At 51.8% G+C, this 23,066-nt stretch overlaps 1 protein-coding gene across 5 annotated transcripts in view; it reads left to right on the top strand.

Annotated features, from left to right (window-relative positions):
• The window catches only part of Clmn (calmin), a 105,169-nt gene extending 90,660 nt beyond the window's left edge, over positions 1-14,509 (top strand). The window contains exons 9-15 of one of the 5 annotated variants that reach the window (XR_006638108.1): positions 1,436-3,064; positions 7,690-7,886; positions 10,122-10,182; positions 10,792-10,862; positions 11,230-11,329; positions 12,885-13,286; positions 13,446-14,509. Coding sequence is in view for 4 of the 5 variants with exons in the window: in XM_004665550.2 (XP_004665607.2) it covers positions 1,436-3,064; positions 7,690-7,886; positions 10,122-10,182; positions 10,792-10,862; positions 11,230-11,329; positions 12,885-13,049 (2,223 nt within the window). In the remaining variant the exon portion in view is untranslated. Of the gene's footprint in view, positions 1-1,435; positions 3,065-7,689; positions 7,887-10,121; positions 10,183-10,736; positions 10,863-11,229; positions 11,330-12,880 lie in introns of those variants that run through there. The other 4 variants (XM_004665550.2, XM_045154154.1, XM_045154155.1 and 1 more) reach the window with 4 other exon arrangements.
• The last annotated feature ends 8,557 nt before the right edge of the window (positions 14,510-23,066 follow it).

A 23,066-nucleotide genomic window follows, 5' to 3' on the forward strand; every position in this document is an offset into this window, starting at 1 on the left:
AGTAGCCATGTGTAGACCCCACTTGTCATTTACTCAGTGCCTCAGAGGACTCAGCATGAAAAATGGACCAGACCGGTGGGAGGTCTCAGTGGTTCGGCACATGCCTCAATTGCACAAGGCCATGGTAATGAAAACAGACTCATAGCAACAGGAAGATATGGCACCTAACCTTGGAAATATCTGTTCTAATAGAGGAGCAGTTAACATGTCAGCAAATGATAATTCCCAGCATCCTAAGTACTTGACAGGAAAGAGTGCATGTGAGTTGGAGAGAGATGGCTTATCAGTTAAGGCACTTGCCTGTGAAGCCCAAGGACCCATATTCAACTCTCCAGATTCCATGTAAGCCAGGTGCACAAAGGTGAGGCAAGCACAAGGTCACACATGCCCACTAGGTGGCGCAAGCATCTGGAATTTGATTGCAGTGGCTGAGGCCCTGGTGTGCCAGTTCTCTCTCTCTCTCTCTCTCTCTCTGTCTCTCTATCTATCTCTTTAAAATAAAAAAAAAAATGAGAAAAGAGGGTCAAGAGTTAAAGAATGCCATAGGAGACAAGAGTAGGTCTCCCAACTGGAGGGTGGTCTGGTCACTGGCCCCTGTTTCCAGGATGATTGCTTTCCTGTGCCCAATGTGACTAGAGTCCTGTTCCTCATCTTAGAATAAAAAAAAAAAAAATCATCACCCAAAAGGGCTTAAAACCACTCCAGGACCACACACCCCACAGTACAGAACTGGGGCTGACCCCTGGTCTCTGAATTTCCAAATCTCTGCTTTTAGGTCTCTTTACAACATAGCACTGAGGTTGGGACCCCATTTGATACAGAAGAGCCCCCAGGGGTCTGCCAAGCAGTGGCTTTGGTTCGTATCCCAGCCTGTGTGCCCACTTCCCCCTGTCCCAGCACCATGGCCCTTGAGAAGCAGGCGCTCCTGGGCTGCCACTTGTTGCTGTGTGACCTGAGGCTGGTTAATTAGCCTCTCTGACGTTGGTATCAGACATCATGTATGAAGTGGAAATATCACCCCATTTGAGGATTGTGTGCAAAATGATGGCATCTCTGAAGGAGCTGGTTGTGTGCCTGGCACAAGTGAACAGTTTGCCATCAATGGGGATCATCGCTCTATGATTCTGCTCCAGGCCCTTACCTAGATTCTGAAGTTCAAGGCAGCAGGGCTTGCCATAGGCCTGAACTCTCCACACACATCCCTTTGTAATGTGCGTTCTGGGCATTGAACTTGGGTCCTCGTGCCTGCACAGCAAACACTTTAAGGACTGAGCCATCCCCCCAGCTCAGTATTTTATGTTTATTTATCTGGCACTTTTATGTCTCAGCAGAAGTCTTTCCTAACTATAAACATCTTAACTGGAACATTCTGTCAAAGTGAGTGGCTTTTCTGTAGGCTGTGCAACATCTCATGTGGTCTTGTGTTTCTCGGCAGGAAGATCCCATGGATCCAGACAAAGAAGTCCCCATTGAGTGCACTTTTGTCCGCATCAAGGACAGCCCTTCCGAACAGGAGAGCCGAGTGCTCTACCTGACCGAGAACGGGGAGCAGACCTACCGCGTCAACCACGAAACCAGCCACCCGCCACCTGCCAAGGTCTTTGTCTGCGACCAGCCCGAGAACACGAGGGGCCTCTGCCTGGATGGCGTGTCCAGCCAGGCGCTGCTGGAAAGCTCCACGGAGTTCGTGCACCAGATCCTTGACGAAGTCCTGCAGGCAGGCCAAGGGAAGACCAACACCACCAGTGAGCCAGCTCCAGAAGCTTCTATCTTATCAACCAGGAAGGATGGCCGGAGGTCCAGCTCTTTGCCAATCAAGAAGACCGTCCACTTTGAAGCTGACATTTACAAGGATGCCTCCTGCAGTAAGGACTCTTTCTACAGCCCAGACCTTCGCTTTGAAGGGACCCTGAGGGCCTCCCAGGAGCAGCTGAAGCAGGACGGGCACATCTCACTGGTTGAGATTGCTGAAGGAAAGAAGCCGGAACAGGAAGCGGGCCTGGCACTAGAAACGACCTCTGACAAGACCCCTGGGGACGTTGTTGGCACCGATGGCATGGTCCATCCGGCTCGACCTCCCCAGGACCCCTCATTCTATAATGGCTCTGTGGAGAGCCCGGCCGGCTATGGTGACGACTCCTTGCCTCCATCCTTCGGGGAAAATGTGGTCATGGCTGACTCCACTGAGCTCAGGGTTCAGCTGCTGGCTGTAGAAACCATGGACAGCGAGGAAGGGTACTTTGAAAGCATCCCACTGAAGGCCTCCAAGTTTAACAGGGACCTAGCGGACTTCGCGTCCACCAGCCAGGCTTGCAGTGAGGCCGCCCCTGGAGGGGAAGAGGGCTTCCAGAATTATGCTGACAAACTAGGGAAAAAGAAGGCCGGTTCTCCCCATGCAAAGATCGAGTTGTCCGAAGTGGAGTCCGGTAAGCACAAGCTTCCTCCTGAGGCCCCCGAGCGGGAAGGTCAGAGCTGTCATCTGCCCCCGGGAGAGTCACCTGCGGAGAAAAAGCCTGAACTGTATGAGAAGGCCAAGAGAAAGTCGTCTCGCCACAGCAGCGAAGAAGAGGGGGAGGCGGAAGGCCTCCCAGACATCGAAGAGGAGTCACCCTCCAGCCCCCCGAGCACCAGCATCAGCCTGGAGACGCTCGGGAGTCCCAGCGAGGAGGCCGTGGATTTCAAGCCCTCCCCGCCCCTCTCCAAGGTCTCCGTCATCCCCCACGACCTCTTCTATTACCCACACTACGAGGTGCCCCTGGCCGCCGTGCTCGAGGCCTACGCGGAAGGTGGGGAGGACTTGAAAAGTGGAGAACCGGAGCCCCAAGAGCCAGAGTCTGGGGACTGTTTCCCTGACCTGGACCCCAGGCAGGAGGAGGACAACAGCTCCGAGAGCAGCAGCTTCTCCGTGCCTGGGGACAGCCAATCCAGTGCCAGCGACCAGGCGCCCCTTGTCAACGGGGACGCCGTGCGGGTCACACCAACCTCAGGACCCGCCGCTCCAGACCCCCGTGAGAGCCACCAACCAAGAGAGACCGAAGAGAGTGGCCCTATGCAAAGTCAGCAGGTACCGTGTCGTGGGGTTTGCCTGGGGACATCCATTGCTTCTCCTTCCCCAGCATGGTGAGGAGCTTCCCCTCACAGGTGCCCTGGAGTGCAGAATTCAAAGACACCTTGCTGGGAAGCTTGGGTAAACGCAGGGAATCCCTCCCGAATTTTTTTATTTTCTTAAATTTTTTTTTTTTTGTTTTTGTTTATTTGAGAGCAACAGACAGAGAGAGAAAGAGGCAGAGAGAAAGACAGAGGGGAACGGGTGCGCCAGGGCCTTCAGCCACCCCAGACGAACTCCAGATGCATGCGCCCCCTTGTGCATTTGGCTAATGTGGGTCCTGGGGAATCGAGCCTCGAACCGGGGTCCTTAGGCTTCACAGGCAAGTGCTTAACCGCTAAGCCATCTCTCCAGCCCCCTCCTGAAATTTTGTCCCCAGAGCACCTCAACGGCCTGATTCTTGGTCCTGCCCCTGCCCCCCAAGGCTGCTAAAAGGACCAAGCAAGATCCCATGTGAGAGTCCCGCAGGATAAGGGCAATGATCGTGTTCAAAACCGTAACTGGCACCTATCTCTGTCAGTCGCCTCTAATGCAGCCACCTGGAGAGGGACAGGGTAAGCTCATGTTGGGCGCCAGTGGTGGCTCTTAAAGGCCCCTGCCGTATTGGGCACTGGGCTTTGGTTCCTTCAGCTCGCTATGGATTGTGTAAACAGGAAGAGGGACACCCACCCTGAGCCCGAGCAGCTGGACCCACACATGTCAGCCACTGTGTTCCCTCAGTAGCAGCGCAAATCCATGCTCTGCCCAGACACCACGGGCAGGGTGCAGTCCCCGGGACGCCCTCCACGGCCCTGGGAATCCAGGAGTAGGCTCCAAGCCCCGCCGGCTGTGACGTGCTGGATACAGCAGGGGAGCAGGGCACCAGTGAGACGTTCAGGAGAATAAGGCCTAGGCTGGAACCCAGCGGCCCAAGCGCCCACTCTCCCGAGCCCCACTGAGAGGCGGCGCGTTGCGCAATGCCAGGAGAACCAAGGCACAGAGAGCTGTGCCCGCACTGCCCGAGGCTGCAGATGTCTGGAGAGTGGGGCATCCGGAGTGGAGATGGGCCCAGTAGAGGATCCGGGGCTCAGCAGAGGAAAAGGCTCTGCTACACCTGGAGAGACTGCAGTGGTCTCTGAAGCTGGGGAGGTGCTGTTGTGTGAGGGACACCCCCAAATGCCCGAACCAAGCAGGGAATGTGACCGGATATTCCAAAGCGCCTCAGCTCCACCTCTGTCCGTTGTCCTCTTCCTCAGTCTGTCACTCTTCTTCCCACCTTAGCTTCTCCACAGCCCCACACACAGGGGACCCCAAAGCCCCCCAGTCCCATCTCATCCCTCCCCAGCTCCTGTCTCCTTAGCATGATCTTCCAGAGTCTTCACTGTCCCATCTAACCACCCACTCCCCTCTCTCTACCCCCCTCCACCCCACTGAAGCCAGCTGCTCCTGGCTCACAGACGTCTGCGTCCTACCGTCGGAGCAGCCCTCCTCCCTCACGTCTTGGAAGCAGTCATTCACCCTTCAGAGCCCTGTGCAGAGGCCACCTCGTCCCTGGAGCCCTCCCAGCTCCTGCCCCGGTTGAACTCTGGTGTTCCTCTCCAAGTGTTTCTCTGGTTTCATGGGGTTTGGTTATCCCCCCAGGAGCAAATGGGCATTTGTGTATTCATCTTCGGATCCTAGGGGCCAGCATGGTGCCAGGCAGGGCCTGTCAATACAGGGGACAAGTGTGTATTGCCTTGGGAGTGAAACATAGATCAACGGCCTAGCTCGGTCTGGAAGGCTGCAGGAAAGAGGGGCCGGTAGTGCAACTGCAGGCCGAGGTGGGTCGCTGCCACGGTGGGCACTTACTTTTGTCAGTTTGTCAACTCGGGACAATGGCGAGGAGGATTCTCAGGCCTAGAGAGCAAGCCTGTCAAGGTGGGGCAGCAAGCCACATGTTTACCGTCTGGGGAGCAAGTGGAGAAAGCCAAGGTCCCACGAGGGACAGGGACAGAGCTGCCGCCTTCCTTTCCTGCCCACCCCCACTCGTGCAGAGCTGGCTTCCTGTGGGGCAAGGCCAAGCCAGAGGGATGGAAATGACCTTCCCTTAAATCAGGCCCTGATGTTCCTGAGCTGGGCTGAGGGGCTGATTCAGGTGGTTCTCCAGAGAGCCCAGTTGCATTCTGGTTCCTGGTCTTCTTCCCTTCCTCCATTCCTTTTTCTTTCTTCTTTTTAAATTTTTTTTAATAATTCATATGTAAACTATTTTTAGCACTTTATCTATTTTATTTACTTATTTATTTGAGACAGAGAAAGAGAAAGAGAATGGGCACTCCATGGCCTCCAGCCACTGCAAACAAACTCCATATGAATTCGCCACCTTGTGCATCTGGCTTACATGGGACCTGGAGTCTCGAACCTGGGTCCTTAGGCTTTGCAGGCATATACCTTAACCACTAAGCCATCTCTCCAGCCCTTTTTTAAATTTTTTGGTTATTTTTATTTATTTATTTGAGAGCAACAGAGAGAGAAAGAAACAAATAGATAGAAAGAGAATGGGCACGCCAGGGCCTCCAGCAAACGAATGTGCCCCCTTGTGCATCTGGCTTACGTAGGTCCTAGGGAATCGAGTCTTGAACTAGGGTCCTTAGGCTTCACAGGCAAGCGCTTAACCACTAAGCCATCTCTCCAGCCCCTTCTTCTTCTTCTTCTTTTTTTTTAAGATACAGGTATCACATAGTCCACGCTGTCCTCAAACTCAGTACACACCCAAGGGTGACCTTAAGCTTTGGGTCCTCTTACGTCCCCTCCGGCAGGCATGCACAGCCATGCCTCTCGAACAGCGCTGGGGAATAGAACCCGTGGCTTTCTGGAGGCTAAATAAGCACTCTACCCGCCGAGCTGCAGCCCCAGGCCCTGGCCCTTCTCTCGTCAGGCTTCCTGCTAGTAGCTTCCAAAAGCAGAAGGAGCAGTGCTGTGCTGGCATGGGAGTGGGTGACTGGGTGAGGGGTGATTGAAGGAGCCCTGGGTTGAATCATGAAATCAGTCAGGAGGTATCAGACCAGACCTGCTTCCAGAGAGCCATCTCCCCATCCAGGGGTGGTGATATGGACATAGGCTGCATCCTGACCTTAGCTTGTCTCTGTCTAGCGAGCATTGTCCTGCCGCTCCCAAGCCTGCTTGCAGTTGGTCCCTGAATGCACCTCCTCGCCTCACCCTGGGGTGAGAAAGTGGGGGTACAGCCCACTGGCCAGGGAGCCCAACATGATGGCAAGAGTGGTGCACTTCTCTAAATACATTTGGTCTTCCAAATCTTCCCAAGCCAATGACTAGAAAATGATGAGTTTTTCTTCTGGGTTTAAAAAGAAAGTTCTCGCTTCATTTCCACTTTAGAAAGCCTGCATTTGGGCTGTGGTCCCATAGCTAAGAGCTCTGCTAGTTCCTGCCTGGTGGTTCTGGTCAGCTCCCTGGCCTTCAGCCCCCTTGCGCTGTTGAGCAGGTTTGCCAGGCCCTAGAGAGACTCTTGGAAGATGGCACCACGACTCCCCTGCTTCTGGATTTCACTTGGGGGTGCTACTGACAGGTGTCAGGTGCCCGATGTGATGTGGCCCATTGTCCAAAGTCACAGTGATGGTGCCCGCCCATCAACCCTGCCCGTGCCTACAGCGCACCTGTTGTAGTCACCTTCTCGTGGCTGGGACAGAGCACCTGACCAAAAGCAGCTGACTGGAGGAAAGTTTGTATTTTGGCTTGCAGTCTTGAGGAAAGTGTGGCACGAGCAGAGGCTGGGCATCCCCTCTGCCACAGCAGCTGGAAAACAGCAGCAAGAGAGGAAGCAGGTTCTAGCAAACAGAGCTGGCTGTAACACACATAAGCCCTCCCCTCCAGGGGTTCAGTCCTCTACTTAGGTGGGTGGTGGTTCCCTGAAAGCCCTGCAGCAATCACTGTAACTTACCTTCTCATTGCTGGGACAAAATGCTCAACCAGAAGCAGCTTACGAGAGGAAAGGGTTTATTTCAGGCTTACTGTTTCCAGGGGCAGCTTCATCACGGTGGGGCCATCAGCTCACCTATTCGCACATCCGCAGCAGGGCAGGTTCAGCAAGAGCGAGCAAGCGAGCTGGCTGTGAACACCCAGGGGCTGGACTAAATAAACCTCGAGTTCCACCCCCGTGACAGACCTCCTCCAGCGAGGATCTTTCCCCAAAGTCTCCTGCAGCGCTGGGGACTAACTAGGACACTTCATCACAAACACCTGATGCAATTGGGACATTTTATATTCAAACCACCACAGACATCCTCCCTGGAAATCCAGCGCTCTAGAGTAGAGGAGGATGGCGACTGTATCCATTTGACAGACAGGAAGGTGAGGTTTGAAGAGAGAAAGTTGGCTGGTCAAGATCAGATTGCTACTGGCTCAAGTAGGACCTGACACCCAAGCTTCCCGCTCCGGAACCTGCCTTCTCTGCATGAGAAGCGGAAAGCTTCTCTCCCAGGCCGGCTATGCTAGAGGAAATTCCTATCAGAGGTAGAACGGGGAGGAAACTGGGCCGGGGAACACTGCGGAGGTGTCATCACCTGCAACGGCAGGAAATGTGACTTGTGTCTGTCTGTTTTGTCTTCCAGCCCCAAGAGTGCTCAAACTCAGAACGCCTCGCTAGTCCACGAGAGGAAAGGGCACTGGAAGAGTCGACTAGCAGCAAGAAGAAGGAGAAAAGGAAGCACGTGGACCATGTAGAAAGCTCATTATTTATAGCCCCTGGGACTGCCCGCTCCTCGGACGAACTAGAAGAAGATCCCTGTGAGCACAAAGTCCCTTCCAGGTACGTCACTAAGGGCTTTTCACCCTGGAGGCGGAGCACGAGTGGTTCTGGGGGAAGCCAGCAGCTCTTATAGGCCAGGTGTCCGTGGAGGGTGCTAGCCAAGGGGACAGAGAGGGCAAAGCACCCTTGCTAGCAGGAATGAGACCTGGCTGTGCCCTCAGCAGTTTCTATAGCAGCTACCTTCCAGCTGCTCCTCCTGTTGTCTTCCTCGGGCTGTCCGAGGCAGGTGATGGGGTTAGCAGGGTGAACCCCGTGTCCCCGGTAAGCAGGCAGCATGATGTAGGCTCCTAAATGTGGAAGAATGAACCCTGGGTCCTCTGTGTGCCCCGTCTTCCTCCTGTTTGCTCCAGGTCAGGAGGTGCCAAGGCATCGGCAGGAGGTTATTGAATGGGGCTGTGAGCTGGGGCATGTCTTCTTCTTGAGTACAGAATAGTTTTTTGGCTATAGCTTAATATGGTTCCCTATGTAGCTAGCTCCCACTGGCCTAGGCAGGAAAGGCCTTTGTTTAGAGCTGCAGGACTCCACGCGCTCTGTCTCCTTCTCTCTGTCACGGCTGCCCTGAGCACCTGGCTATGGCCTTGTGGCCTTGATGGGGTTTCTTGTAGCTTTGCCTGAAGCACTTTTCCCTGGCTCATTTCAACTCAGCCACTGGGCGCTGGCTCCACTGTGACCTCCTCCAAACAGGCTTCTTGGTTTTTCCCAGGGTTCTTTTTGATCATCTTCAATATGTTCTTGTGGCCTCTGTGCTTTTTCTTTACAAAATGATAACTTTTTGGCAGTGCTGTGGATTAAACCCAGAAGCTTGTGCCTGCTAGGCAAGTATTAGACTGCAGAGCCGCACATTTCCAGCTCTTTTGACCTTTTAATATTGAGACAGATTCTCATTAAGTTGCCCAGGCTGCCCCTGAACTTGCTCTGTAACCCAAAGACAAGGGACTGTACAGAGAGCTAACCAGGGCACCCCAGTGTTCAGCGCAGCCCCTGGCTTGCAGCGGCATTCAGTACAATTCACTGGGTGCATGAATGAATGAATGACTTCTCCTGGAGTGCAGCCTGGCCTCTTGGGACTCACGTTTGCAAAGAATGAAGGTCCGGAGTCCAGGCTCCAGGCTCCCTTTTTTTCTTTTTTATTTGAGAGCGACAGACACAGAGAGAAAGACAGGTAGAGGGAGAGAGAGAGAATGGGCGCGCCAGAGCTTCCAGCCTCTGCAAACGAACTCCAGACGCGTGCGCCCCCTTGTGCATCTGGCTAACGTGGGACCTGGGGAACCGAGCCTCGAACCGGGGTCCTTAGGCTTCACAGGCAAGCGCTTAACCGCTAAGCCATCTCTCCAGCCCCCAGGCTCCCTTTTGATTCTGTGATTGCATCTTGCCCCGTTCCTCCAGTAAGAACTCAGTACGCCGGAATTAAGATACCAGAGCTGTCTTATGGTGAATTTCTTGAAAATAAGTGCGTGGGTCAAATGCCACGCCTTTCCCCGGGCTTAGAGTACACATAGTGGACTTACACAGAAGAGACAGAGGTGGCCCTCCGTAACGGTGCAAAGAACACCCCCCCAAACACCCAGCCCTCCTATGAAGCAGCAAACCGGGACCCAGTCCTTTCACCCCAGAACACAGGGATCCCACTAGCATCATAAAGCAGGTGGGGTGGGAATGGTGATCCACTTCTCAGAGGAGGAAAACCAACCAGAGATGTTAGTCATTGTCTAGCATGGTCAGCGGTCAGCCAGATGACCCCTCAGCTCTGAGTGAGCTAGCTCTGCACAAAGACAGAGGCACATTCCACATCCACCTCTAAGATGTGCTCATAAATGTAGCCCCCTTCTGTATGAAAGGGAAAAGCTGGGGGGGGGTAGACAAGCCACCAGCAGCTCGTGACGGCAAAGAGCACTGGACAGGGAGTCTAGCTTCCAAGCTTCGGCCTAGCTCTATCTTAAACTTGCCGAGGATCTCTGGAAAACCCCAAGACCTCAGAGTGTTTGGACAAAGAGGCTCCTTTCCTACTCTAAAGCGTAGGATTTTTAAGAATATATGACCCGTTATCCGTTAAAAACTCTTACAGTGTATTTTCATGCAGCCGAGGGCTCAATGTAAACACAGCCCAACAACATGAACACATGAGGCTCGAGCTGTCCTCACTGTCCTCCGCTCTGAGGTCATGACTTGTCTGAAGCTGGAAGGGCTGGGGTGACGATGTGATGGAGCCTTTCAAAACCTGTCTTTGCCTTTCAGGACTAGTCACAGTGATTCCAGCATTTACATTCGGCGCCACACTAATAAGTCTTTGGAATTGGTTAGTATGTGAATTTCTTCTTCCCTATGGCTCCTGCTACTGAGTACACTTCCATCCCTCCCGCCCCCAGCCCAGAGCTTTGAGATTACTGCCGCGCACCAACCCTACTCTGGGATAGAAGACAGACACACTGAAACCTTATTGTTAAGCACAGCCCAAGTGGATGTCCGGCTTGAGCAAGAAGGGACATAAATAAAGCATTGTTTTTAAAGCCCAAAGGCCTCTTTGTTATAAAAACGCATTCAAGACACCTGTCCACCTCCCCCCCACACACCCCATACCCACCTTTAGAAAGACTACTTGAAAACTAGGGTCCCACGTAAATAGAGGATCCTTGCGGCATTTGTTATCTCCAGATCGGACCTGTCCTCCTGGGGTCTGCGGGGGGGGGGAGGGTTGGGCGGCTCTCTCCGTCACCCTTGGGCTTGGAGGCTAGGGGAGAAAGACCAGGAATGTCTGTAGTGTAGCAGTTTGTTTGGAACTAGATTTTTGCAGTGTTAAGAAAGGCTTTGGTTGGCTTTGTGTGCTTAAAATCATCTTGTTTTCTGTTTCAGAGATTTCATCTTTACTAATTGGGTTGCGGGGTTTTGTTTATAAATTTCACTGTAGGACCATTTTAGCTATGCTCAATTGAGGAATGCAGCCGAGCTAGACGACAAGAAAAACCGAATACTAAACAGGTTGGTGGCCTCCTTTCACTTCAAGGTTGTGATAGTAACAACAAAAGTTTAATATCTAAGTATGTATTTTGTTGTTGTTGTTGTTGAATGACGTAGCTTACATCAACTGTGTCTTGTTGACCACAGTATTAATCATTTGGGGGAATGCAAGAAAATGCCTGTGCAAATAAAATGAATTATAAAGGGAGGGGAAGTAGACATGTATGAGCACAGGCAAAGAGGCGGAGCACGCTTCAGAACAATGAACGTGAAGGTGGGAGCGGCTTCGGAGCCTGCAGCCGCATTTTAACAGTGCGGGGGCAGAAGCAAGCATGAGCAGTGGCCAGCCACTGTAGCGCCTGACCGCGTGTCCTTCTGTCCCCTGCAGGTACAGTGCCCAGAAGCTAACTGAGCTGGTTTTACAGTTCTATGGCATCCGAGCAGACATGAAGCAGCGGGCATGCAGGCACGCCAGGATGTCCATGAAAGTATTCCTTACTGCCGGAGCGCTAGACGCCCCCCCCCCCGCCCCCCCGCCGCTGTGGCTGAGTCACTGTAAAGCAAGCCAGTGGGAGCACTGGAGACCAGCACACACTCCTGAGTCCTGACCCCCCCAACCCACCATGGATATGAAGGGACGTGGGAAGATGGAAGGCTCTGAATTCAGTCCCAGCACCCAGGAGTTTAGGTCCTCATCCTGCATACCTCTGGCTCCCCCAAGAAGCAAGACAGCCCACTTCCCTCCCCAGCCTAAAACAGAAATGCTAAGTCAGGTTTTCAGCTAAACCCAGCCTGATGCCTGGACAGTAATGCCTTTAGTTTTCATGAGATAGGGACTTTGAAAATCGAGGCTGTGCACTTGACAAGGCAGGTATATTTTCTAGCTGAGCATGTATTCGTCTTGAAATAATTTTTTTTAAAGCATAGCTTCTATTTTTCCCATGGGCCATTTAAAGCAAGAGAAAAGTCTGTCCATTCACCATTATTTGGGCATGAATGACTCAAGTGTAGATGTCACAGCCTCACTTGTCCTGGGGTGTGTCAGAAATGACATGGTTCGGGAGTGTCCTAACCTCCATCCCGGGCTTAGAAACAGTCCTGCAAAGCTCACGTCCAGACTGCTGCTGCTCAGCTCCTGTGTCCCTGTTCTCTCCATCTTTCCCCTGGGGACACCTGGGCTTGGGGTTGCTTCCCAGCCCCCCCCCCCAGACTTCTACCAGAACCCTGTGTATTACTTGCCAGGCAAAAGCAAAATGACATTTTAAACACTGCCTCCTGCCGCATCAGGAGACCCGAGTTTGATCTCTGGCTCTCACATAAAAAGCCAAGTGTGCCCCCTCATGCCTGTAATCCCAGTGCTGAGGAGGGAACAGAGACAGGGAGTCAGCCAGTGTAATCAAACAGCAGTGAGCTCCAGGTCTAGTGAGAAACTCTGTCAAAGAAATAAGGCCGGAGAGTGTGACACCGCCCGTGCTCCTCCAGCCTTGCACGTGCACGCGGTGTGCATCAGCACACACACGTGTCACGTACCACATATGCAGTACATACACAAAGAACAAAAGGGAGAAGAAAGGAAGGAAAGATAAGTCTAACCCAAATCAAATCCAGCCATCCTCTGAAAGGTCATATTCCAAACACAAAACCCAAATGCGGGGGCTGGCTTTGTTTCCGAGGGCTGTTCTGAGACCATCTGTCATCAGAGCACCCTCTGGGCTCCTTCAGATGTCTTAGCGAGCCCCCTCCGGGACTGAGGCTTAGCTGAGAGGTGACCGTCCCTGCCTCCTCCTTATGGAGGTGCCCGAGGGACCTGGCTCAGTGCCAGTGCCAGCAACTGTGTAGCCCGTGGCCCTGCCCAGAGTGCGTGGGGCTGCTCCAGGGCCGCCAGGCTGCCTCTCCCTCCTGTGTCCCGGGAAAGCCGCATCTGCAGGTGGGCGGTGAGGCTGGGGCTCGGGGCAGGGCTTTCCTGGAGAACGAGGTGTGGTCCATCCTTCCGGGGACCCTGTCCGTGACTGTCGCGTCCTCTGCCTCTCCCTCTGCAGGAAGGCCGCCGACTCGGGAGAAGCCGTGCCTCTGGGGAGCCAGAGTCCATCCAGCGACTCCCTGACGCAGTTTGTCCAGCAGCCCGACGTGATGTACTTCATCCTCTTCCTCTGGCTCCTGGTTTACTGCCTGCTGCTCTTCCCGCAGCTCGACGTCAGCCGGTTCTGAGGCGCATGCGCGTGTGGACAATAAAAAAGCAAAAACAGGACATTGACCAGGGCAGGGTTTTTCTGTTTCATGTCTCTCCACCCAGGGTCTGGCCACTTCTGCACATGTGGAAGATCCTGGGGGACCTCGGGTCCTGATCCTCCCCTGGTGTAACACGTGTTTATCTCTGCTCGCTTCCCTTCGCTTTGTAAGAATGGAGGACAGGCTTGCTTCCTAGGCTGTGTGCCCGGAGCTCAGGTTTGTGACTGGGTCCCTGGGTGAACCCCATCCTGGTATGCCTTGCTTGGCCAGAGGGTAAGCCCCCTTACTAATGTGTGGCCCAAACCAGGATCTTAGCGTGTGAACGTGCCAAGGTTTCCAGGTTCTGGAGAACTGAGTTACTTACTTACCTCTCAGGGGCAGCTCTGCCTGATTTAGAGACGAACGGTGCCCACCACCACCAGGAAGAAGGCTGCCCAGCTTTGCTGCAAAGGTGGGAGATGCTGCAGGCCGTGTGCCCGTTGAGTCCCTGTGGTGGGCCGTATTCGGGGGGGGGGGCATCCAATGAAGGCTCCTGCCGGCTCCCTGGAAGGCACATCCAGGCATTGGCCAACTCCAAGGACAAGGGTGCCAGCTTTGTTGTGAGCCAAAGCACACTCTTCCTGAATTCACCCTGGTTTTCTTGGGGGGGTGCGTTTTTAGTGTGATCTGCAAACCTTCTCCACCAGTGGGACCCTCCTGTCGGGCGAAACCTGAGAGCAGCTGGTGTAGACGTGCATTAAGGGCAAAGCGCTTGCTAGCTGGGGTCGACCCGAGACCCCGCCCACTTTGCTGCGCTCTCTGTGCGGACACTGAAGTCCCTGCAGAGCGCCGTGAAGGCCCCAAGGAGCTGGAAGTCACCGGGCTGAGAATAATCTCCCACTGATGCTAGAGCCAGAGGGGTCCCTTCCCCTGTCTGGCCTTAGGATGCACGTCTTTACTCCAGGGGCCCTAGGGAGCTGGTCACAATGGGTTTCTTAAGAGACTTTCTGGAAAGCACTGGGAGGTAGAGTGGAGCAGGCAGCAAATGAGAGCAAGAGGCGTCTCCTACCGTCCCATCTTCCTCTGTCCAAGCTCCCTTTGTCCTTCCCCTGTGAAGACTCAGGTCAGACAAGGATGCTTTGGTTCCCTTCCCCTTGTCCTCCCTCTCACAGGGCAGGTATGAAGAAACTACAGCCTCAGAACGTGGAAAACTGAGTCAGGAGAGGCCTCGGGACATCTGGCCTAGCTGAAAGCAGAGACAGAACAGGCTGACCAGGGTCATGCAGCCCATCAGGAAGACCTGTTGTGAGCACTCAGGTCATCTGATGCCTGGTCCAGAGCTGCCAGTTTTTGTAGGAAACTTTCAACTGGGTATACAAAAGTCCTTAAAAAAAATGTCAACACGATTAAGTTAAATGTTCTCAAAGATAAAGATTTTAGACCCTTGTTTTGTTATTGTATTTTCCCAGGTGGTGTTTTATTTCCCTCCAAACTCATCCCCTGCTCCTTTCTGGAATGTTCTTGACATCTGTAAAGGCCTATATATTAGTCACTTTTCTCATTGCTGTGACAAAGTACCTGACAAAAGCAACGTAAGGAGGAAGGGTTTATTGTGGTTCCCAGTTTGGGGGTAAAGTCAGTCATGCCATGAGGGTGTGAGGGCAGGGCAGTAAGGCAGCTGCTCACGTGCCTCTCCAGGCAGGAGGCCGAGAGAGAGCTGAGTGCTGGCTCTCAGTTGGCCTTCTCCTTTTAATTCAGTCCGGGACACCAGCCCATTGGATGGGGCCACCCACATCTAGGGTGCATCTTCCCTCTTACTCTTTTCTGGAAACACTCATAGATATCCCCAGAGGTGTGTTTCCATGGCGATTCTAAATCCAGCCAAGTTAACAATGAAGATTAACCACCACAGCTTGTCATTTTACACCCCAGCATTATTCCCCTTCCAGGAATCACACTTCATCCTAGCAAGCCGAGGACTCGCTGATTTCACGCATGGTCAAATGACTTTATGGAGCACATTGAGTCACTAACAGCCCAAACCTTGCCTCTCAACCACACTGATTAGAGTCTGCCAGCCCTGCCGGGAAGAATCTCAGCATGGGCTTCTGGGAGCTTGCAGGAGTTCCACATTGATGGCCCAGAGCCCCCTAGTACATCACTAATAAGCATAGAGTATGCATTTTATAAGCTCCTTGGCCCCAAAGATGATAAAAAAAACTTTATGTATTACAGGGCTGGAAAGACAGCTCAGTGGTGAAAGGCACTTGCTTGCAAAGCCTGCCAGCTTTGGTTCAATTCCAAAGCCACCCACATAAGCTGGACAGAAAAAGTGGTGCAAGCTTGGTTTTTGTTTGCAGTAGCAAGGGGCCCTGGTGCACACACACACACACACACACACACACACACACACATGCACGTGCCAGTAAAATAGCTGAAAACATTTTCAAGTTTATGGGCATGGGGTTTTATAATCCTGTGCACCATGAAGTCGTCACTCAAAGAAGAAAGAGCCAGTCAAATGTGATCACTTTCATTTTTATGTGTCTGGATCTGTTCATGTTTCAGATGGATGCATCTAGAGGTGGCTGAATGCCCTGTGTGCCAACTTGGTAATTTTCTCTAGGGTCACAGGGTAGGCTGGACCTTTCTGTGAAGAGCCCTACTCAATAGGTCAACATTTTGTCGGGGCACCTGCCCTTTCTTTAGAGATCTCTCCACCATTCCTCTGCCTGGAAAAGAGGAGGACACGCAGGGCTGTGACTAGCCTGGGTGCTTTCAATCATGATGCCTCCTCTGGGCAGAAGCTACCCGCCCATAAGCACTTGGCTAACTGGTGGAGGGTAACCCTTGGCCCTTCCTGTGGCAGAGGCAGCCCTGAGCTAGGGTGAAGCTTGAGTAAGAGAACAAAGGCAGGATATGAACACCCACCTGCCCCCTTGGCCAGGCGCCTTTGCCGCAGTGCCAGGACCATGCCAGAGACCCTGGTGATGACCCCCCTGCGTTCTCATCTCTGGGCAGGCGGTCTCTCCAATCAGCACCTAGGCTCATGAAGCTTTCTGCCTCGCTGAGTCTGGTGTACCTGGCTTGGGGTTCCTCTTATCCTCTGTGAAATAGGAAGAGCTGTCACATCTGCACGTGGAAGGAATCAACAAATGTCCCTATCTTCAGCCATGTGTCTCACCCACCTTCCCTGTTCCAACTCTCAAGCCTTTCCTGGGCGCCCAGCCCAAGCGAGCTCAGTGCCGCCCCCTGCAGGCATGTCACAGTAGGATCCCTCTCTGCTCATTTCTCCATCAGCTCAGCCTGCTCTGTGAATGGTGTCCTTCTCTTCAGCCCTTTGTCTCCATGGCTATATAACTTTCATCCCTTTGTTCTGTTTCTGTGGTGGTTCATGGTAGAAGTGAGCACTTGTGTTCCATATACTGTCTTATGTTCCAGTGGCTTTTAAAATATTTTATTTTTATTTATTTGAGAAAGAGAGGCAGAGAGAGGAGAGAATGGGCGTACCAGGGCTTCCAGCCACTGCAAATGAACTCCAGATGCATGTGCCACCTTGTGTATCTGGCTTATGTGGGTCCTGGGGTATCAAACCGAGGTCCCTTGGCTTTGCAGGCAAACGCCTTAACTACTAAGCCATCCCTCCAGCCCCAGTGTTTTGTTTTTTTGAGACAGGGTCTTCCTACATAGCCTAGGCTGGCCTTGAACTCTTGATTTTCCTGCCTTATCTTCCCAAGCTCTGGGTTACAGGCAAATACCATCTATCACATACCATCATGATTCATACCCCCCCCCTTGGGTTTTCTCAATGGAGGGTTAAGGGCCTTGTCACTGTGCTTGTTTGTGGGCTTGTCACATGACAAAGAACTGCCAAACTGGAGCTTTGATGTGCGCAGTACAGAGAGGGTAAGATAGCACAAGCGACCATTGCCTGAAAGCCATGCCTCTCAGATTTCTGTCCTCTTCCTTCTCTCTGATTTTGCCTCTTCCCCGCCGCCGCACCCCCCAACCACTCATCCTTGAAAGTTCCAGTTCTTGTGGTCCCTCAGCTCTGGCCCCACTGAGCCTTCCTCTATGTGGAGAACAAGTTGTCCACACTGGCATTTGCCAGCCAACAAGACAAGAGCTCTCTGTTGGGTGGCATTCGGAGTCTGGGCAAGATTTCCTCATAGAAGCATGGGGCTTGCTCTCATTGGTGGTGATGGGGCTGTTGGGAGCTGCCTGGACAGACGTGACCTTGGATGCGCTTCTGCCCCTGGGCTCAGCACAGGTCCAGCCGCACTTCCGGCCCTTCATGAGGCAGAACATTGAGAAGCAGGAGCGCTTGTTCCTTTCTGCGTCTCCGTCAGTCATAGATTGTTGGATGGCCTTGGACAGTGTGTGAAGGGCCTGAGCCGCCTGCAGAGCTCAGGAGGCTGGGGTCGGAGATGAGTCCCACAGTTCCAAGCAATGCAGTGAGACCTTGTTTCAGAAAGTAAAATTAGACCGAAAGGTCAGAACAAGGAAATGACTCATTACCCTCCTAGCTAGTGACTTTGTGATGACCGATCATCCCCCAGTAAGATTTCTACAAAACTCCAGCCTTCAGCCACCCTTGCCAAGGTCTCAGAACACCGTGACACTCGCGTCTTCATCAGAAGTTGGCCAACAAACAGGGAGGGTGTCTAAATGTCAGACTACGCTGGCTTCCTTGGTGAAAACACCTCTCTTGCCCAGGTTATGCTGGAATGATGAACACTTTGACTTGAGCTCGCTTTCTCTGCACCTCCAGGGGACCCTGTGAAGTGCTGAGGCTCAGCCCCCTCCCCGTCCTCCTTGGAGACACGAGCCTGCTGAGTTTCCCACCTGGACTTTTCTGTGGGGCATCACAATCGGAAGACAAGCACTGGCCTGTGCGGGAGCTTCCGGCCAGTGTGGCTTTCTGGAACCTTTTGAGGGACGTTTCTGCTGGGAATGAACGCATATGTCCCTGGTGGGTCACTTCCCTGGCACAGGATGCCCAGTCTCGGCTTCATGCTTGGGGAGGCACAACATCTGGCATCTGCAGCCACCCCTGAGAAGCGAGTGATTCTTCTAGCTCAGCTGCTGTCTTGGTGACAATTGGGACTTTTGGTATCCGTGCTACTGTCTCGCTTGTTTGCTGAAGCAAGACTTACGGCATCTTTCCTAGACTCTGTCTCCTGCCCTGACATCCACTTTGCCACGGCTTCTGCCTGCTCCTCCAGCCCGTCGCCTCATTGCCGCCTGCCCTGTCCCAGACCTTGCCTCTTTCTAGAGGGAGTGTTAAAGCGTGGCATGCTCATAAACTCACTGGACCCTTAAATAGTTCTGGGCGCTGTTTATTTCAGGGAGGAAACGGAAGCACTCAAAGGACAATGAGGTCCCAGGCCACAGCCTAGAGCTAGTAAGAGGTGGAAACCTAGAATTCACTTTCTGACATTGGCTTTCACTGTGAACTTCACTGCTTAAAAAAAAAAAAAAAAGTGAGGGCTGGAGAGATGGCTTAGCGGTTAAGCGCTTGCCTGTGAAGCCTAAGGACCCCGGTTCGAGGCTCGGTTCCCCAGGTCCCATGTTAGCCAGATGCACAAGGGGTCGCACGCATCTGGAGTTCGTTTGCAGAGGCTGGAAGCCCTGGCGTGCCCATTCTCTCTCTCTCCTTCTATCTGTCTTTCTCTCTATGTCTGTCGCTCTCAAATAAATAAATAAAAAATGAACCAAAAAAATTAAAAAAAAAAAAAAGAATGGCAAATCTAGCCGGGCATGGTGGCGCATGCCTTTAAAAAAAAAAAAAAAGTGATAGGGCAGGAGAGATGGCTTAGTGGTTACAGCACATGCCTGCAAAGCCTAAGGACCCAGGTTTGATTCTCCAGGTCCCACGTAAGCCAGACGCATATAGTGGCAAATGCGTCTGGAGTTCATTTACCCATTCTTACTCTCTCTCTCCCCCTCTCTCCTCTCTAATAAATAGATAGATAAAAATAATAAATCTTAGAAAAACAAAGTAATGTCCTGAGGAGATTCTGATTCTTAGTGATGTCAGCCTAGTGGTCAAGTTGTGGTAGAAATTCTTCAAGTCGGGTAGGGGCAAAAGCGACTATAGTCTCAGTGTAGTCCCTTCCCTCACCATCCTCTTAACCCACCAAGCTTTGCACTTTGACACCCATTTCGTAATTGCTTATATCTCCCCTTCATAGGCATGTGAAATTCATGGTACAGCCCAGGCTGACTGGGAATTCACTCTGTAGTCTCAGACTGGCCTCAAACTCACAGCAATCCTCTTACCTCAACCTCAAAAGTGCTGGGATTAAAGGTATGTACCACCATGCCCAGCCAGGATGCTGAGCCAGTCTGGGCTACAGGGTGAGATTCACAAAATATTTTTAAAGTTAAAATTGGACAGGGAGACCCTTAATTTTTCAGATAAAGTCATAATTGGTCTGTTACCTGGAGATCACTATTTTTCTTTAAAAGTCATCATTTTTGTATTATTGTAAAAAAAATAAAAATAAAAAGAAGCCAGGCATGGTGGCACATGCCTTTAATCCCAGCATTCGAGAGGCAAAAGTAGGAGGATCACCATGAATTCAAGGTCACCTTGAGACTACACAGTGAATTCCAGATCAGCCCGGGCTAGAGCAAGACCCTACCTTAAAAATTAAAATGATAATGATAAAAAAAGAAGAAGAAAAAATAGAAAATAATTGATAGGTTTTTTTAATTGATTTTTTCCTGTATTCCTAAATGCCATATGAGGATTAAGACTGGTGGTGATTTTTGTTGTTGTTTGGTTTGGTTTGGTTTTTCGAGGTAGGGTCTCACTGTAGCTCAAGCTGACCTGGAATTCACTATGTAGTCTCAGGGTAGCCTTGAACTCGTGGTGATCTTCCTCCTACCTCTGCCTCTGTAGTGCTGGGATTAAAGGCATATGCCACCACACCCAGCTTGAGACTGGTTTCAAATGACATTCTAGGAGTCCCCAAATTAAGATAGTGCTGGCCTGGGCATTGGAGACCCTCACCTCAGCTCTGGCTCATGGGCAGACACCCTGGAGAATGCATTTACCTCTCAGAGCTGAAGGTTGGAAGACTTCTTAGACAAAAGCCCCTTCTGGCTTTGGAAATCCAAAGGCCAGCAAGATTTTGGTTTGTTTTTGTTGATCTCGGCAAGTGGCCTGTTTGCTAATAATGCACTTCTGCAGATGAGAAAATGCCAAAGCTTAGTGTTTGGTGTCTGACAAAGGTGCCTTAGAGGAGTTTGGGAAGACAGGTAGTGTGACTGTTGAAAGGGTTGGGGTGAAAGTTTGGAGGAGTACCTGGGAGGTACTTCTAGGGTCCCAGCACTGAGTTGGGTTCCATAAATCAGCATCGGAGGCAGTTTCCCAGGTGAATTTCTTTGAAACTTAAAAGCTGAGCTACTGGAAGAAATAGCTATAGGCAACTGTCTGGACCTTTCCACCCCTCCAGCTCTTTCCTCTTCCCCTAGCAATGCCTCAAAAAGGCCCAAAAGTTCTGCTCGGCAAGAGCGGTTTCCTTCCAGCATGAGAGTCCTGAAGCCAACGGCTACTGCGGCCCCAGCATCTCTGAGGAGAGCATGGTATGGATGCAGGGTTTGTTGTAGTGGGCACCTCCTCGCTGACTTTGAAACTGGACCATCAGATGCCGCCTGCACCACTGTGGTGCTGATAACATCAGCCAAAGACAAAGAGGAAGGATGGCCGAATGCTGCCTGGATAAGTGACTAAACCTGGATGCGGGATGCGGGACCTTGTTCAGAGCTCATTGCTTCGGTGGCAAGTGTTTGATGTGTTTGGAACTCGTGATACAGTCAGCAGATTTAATGTCACCTTCATGGTGTGGCAGGGCTTCATTGCCTGTGTCTGAAAATTTTTCACTGAGAGCTCCAGGAGAACTATTGAGGTTTGGGGGAGTGAAATGTTATTTTGTAGTACAAGGATTATTTTGTCTACTTAGTATTTGCATAGCCGTAGCTTTATAAAAACAAAGGGATCTTTGTAAAAAAAAAAAAAAATACTGTATGACTGTGCCCTCTTATTTATTGATGATTGTAAATGAAGACAAGTGGCTACTTGCATAATTTATACTCGTGGGGAGCTCACTGGAGTGTTTGTTATCTGACTGTTTTCTATCAAGGAATACTGGGCTTGGTGCTATGATGAATGATCCTGTCAGATCACGTGTATTCTTAAGAAAATTTTTCAACATAAATTTCTTGAACTGACCGTCTCGTTGTTAATGTTTATTTCAGCATGTTTTGTGCCAGCCAGAAATCACACTATTTTCCCTTTGCCCCAACAAAGTACTTTTTGAAAATGTATTTCTTTATTTGAGAAAGAGAGGGAAGAGGCAGTTAGAGAGAGTGAGAATGGGCACGCCAGTGTCTTCAGCCCCTCAAACTCCAGACGCATATGCCACCTTGTGCATCTAGCTTACATGAGTCCTGGGGAGTTGAACCTGGATCTTTTGGCTTTGCAGGCAAGTGCCTTAATCACTAAACCATCTCTCCAGCCCCCAACAAAGAGTACTTTTGCCAGGGTCACAGTAAAGCCAGTTGGCTTGGGAGTTGCGGGTGGGGGAGGGCATGTGCTCTTCGCTGTATCAGCTTACCTGAACCTTTGCATGTGATGCTTTGAGAAGAACTGATGCTAGAACCTTGTCCCTCAGTGTCTGCAGGGGGGGCTGGTTCTGGGACTCGCCACACATACTACAATCCTCGGATGTTCACGTTCCTGTAAATGTATGTAACCTACATACATCCTCTCATAATGTAAGTCATCTCAGGATTACTTGGAATAGCTAATGTGGCGTGGAGGCTGTGTAAATGCTTGTCATGTTATATAGGGAATACCAGCCGTGGTGCCTGCGGAGCACGAGGAGGGGGGTGCAGACCCCAGTTGGTTGACTGCTCTGATATGGAGTCCTCTGGCGTTGGACTGCCTGACCATGGGTCTTGGTTCTCTTACTGGCCTTTGAACCCACAGGAAGGTATAACACCCCAGGACTGAGCCTGTGTGGCAAGTCGCCATCTGTGGACAGAGGTGGAGGAATGAACAGGGAGGAAAAGATGGCAGATGACTGGGTATCGGGCATGCCTGAGATCCTGGGAACCCAGTAGTAAGCCAAGCATGCCTGGCTGTCCGTTGTGGGGAGGTAGGCAACCAAGAAAAGTGGATAACGTGTCAGAGACACCTCTAAGTGCTTTAAGAAGGGCTGGGGAAGGAAGGTTCAGACTGGGGTGGACCTCTTTGAGAGGACATCTGTCAGAACACCTGAAAGAGCTTCAGGGGACAAACTGAATGGGAGAAGAAGTTGGTGTGTGTGTGTTTTAGAGCCTTGCTGTAGTCCATGCTGGCTTGGAACTCCCAGCCGCCCCGCCTCCCTCTCGTGTGCCGGGAGAACAGGTTTGCAGCACTACCAGGACTGGCAGCAGCGGGTGGTTTTCAGAGGCTGGGTTGGCAGAAGCACAGCAAGCGAGGGGAGGAGAGGTAGAACAAGGGGTGCAGGGGTGAGTCGACAGGGCTCCGGGATTGGAAAGGCCTCTATGCTGAGGGAGAAGTGGGGAGCCATGCAAGGATCTCAGTGTGTGGACCACGATGGCAACGGGCTGCTAGGATGAGAGCAGGCTACCAGAAGCGTGGGCAGGGCACCCGCCAGCTGGAAGTGTATGGGAACAGTGTGGGGAAGGGCTGAGCCCTGGGTGTCGTCTGCAAGTACACCTTTGTGATTGGCTCATGGATTAGGTGAAAAGAGGTATATTACTTTCTTGTTGTTGTGGGGAAAAAAATGCCTGACCATTATGTGTGGAAGGAACCAGATTTAACTCAGCTCACAGTTCCAGGGGTTACATTCTATCATGGCTGGGAAGGCCTGGTGGCAAGAGTGGGAAGCAGGCTCAATCATATTGTGGTAGGGAAGCAGAGGATGAACAGGAAGTGGGTTTGGGCTATAAAGCCTCAAGGCCCGCCGCCAGTAAGGGTCCACCACCAGAGGGTTCCGTCAT

This window comes from Jaculus jaculus, chromosome 7, assembly GCF_020740685.1.
Source record: "Jaculus jaculus isolate mJacJac1 chromosome 7, mJacJac1.mat.Y.cur, whole genome shotgun sequence".
Taxonomy (NCBI): Eukaryota; Metazoa; Chordata; class Mammalia; order Rodentia; family Dipodidae; genus Jaculus; species Jaculus jaculus.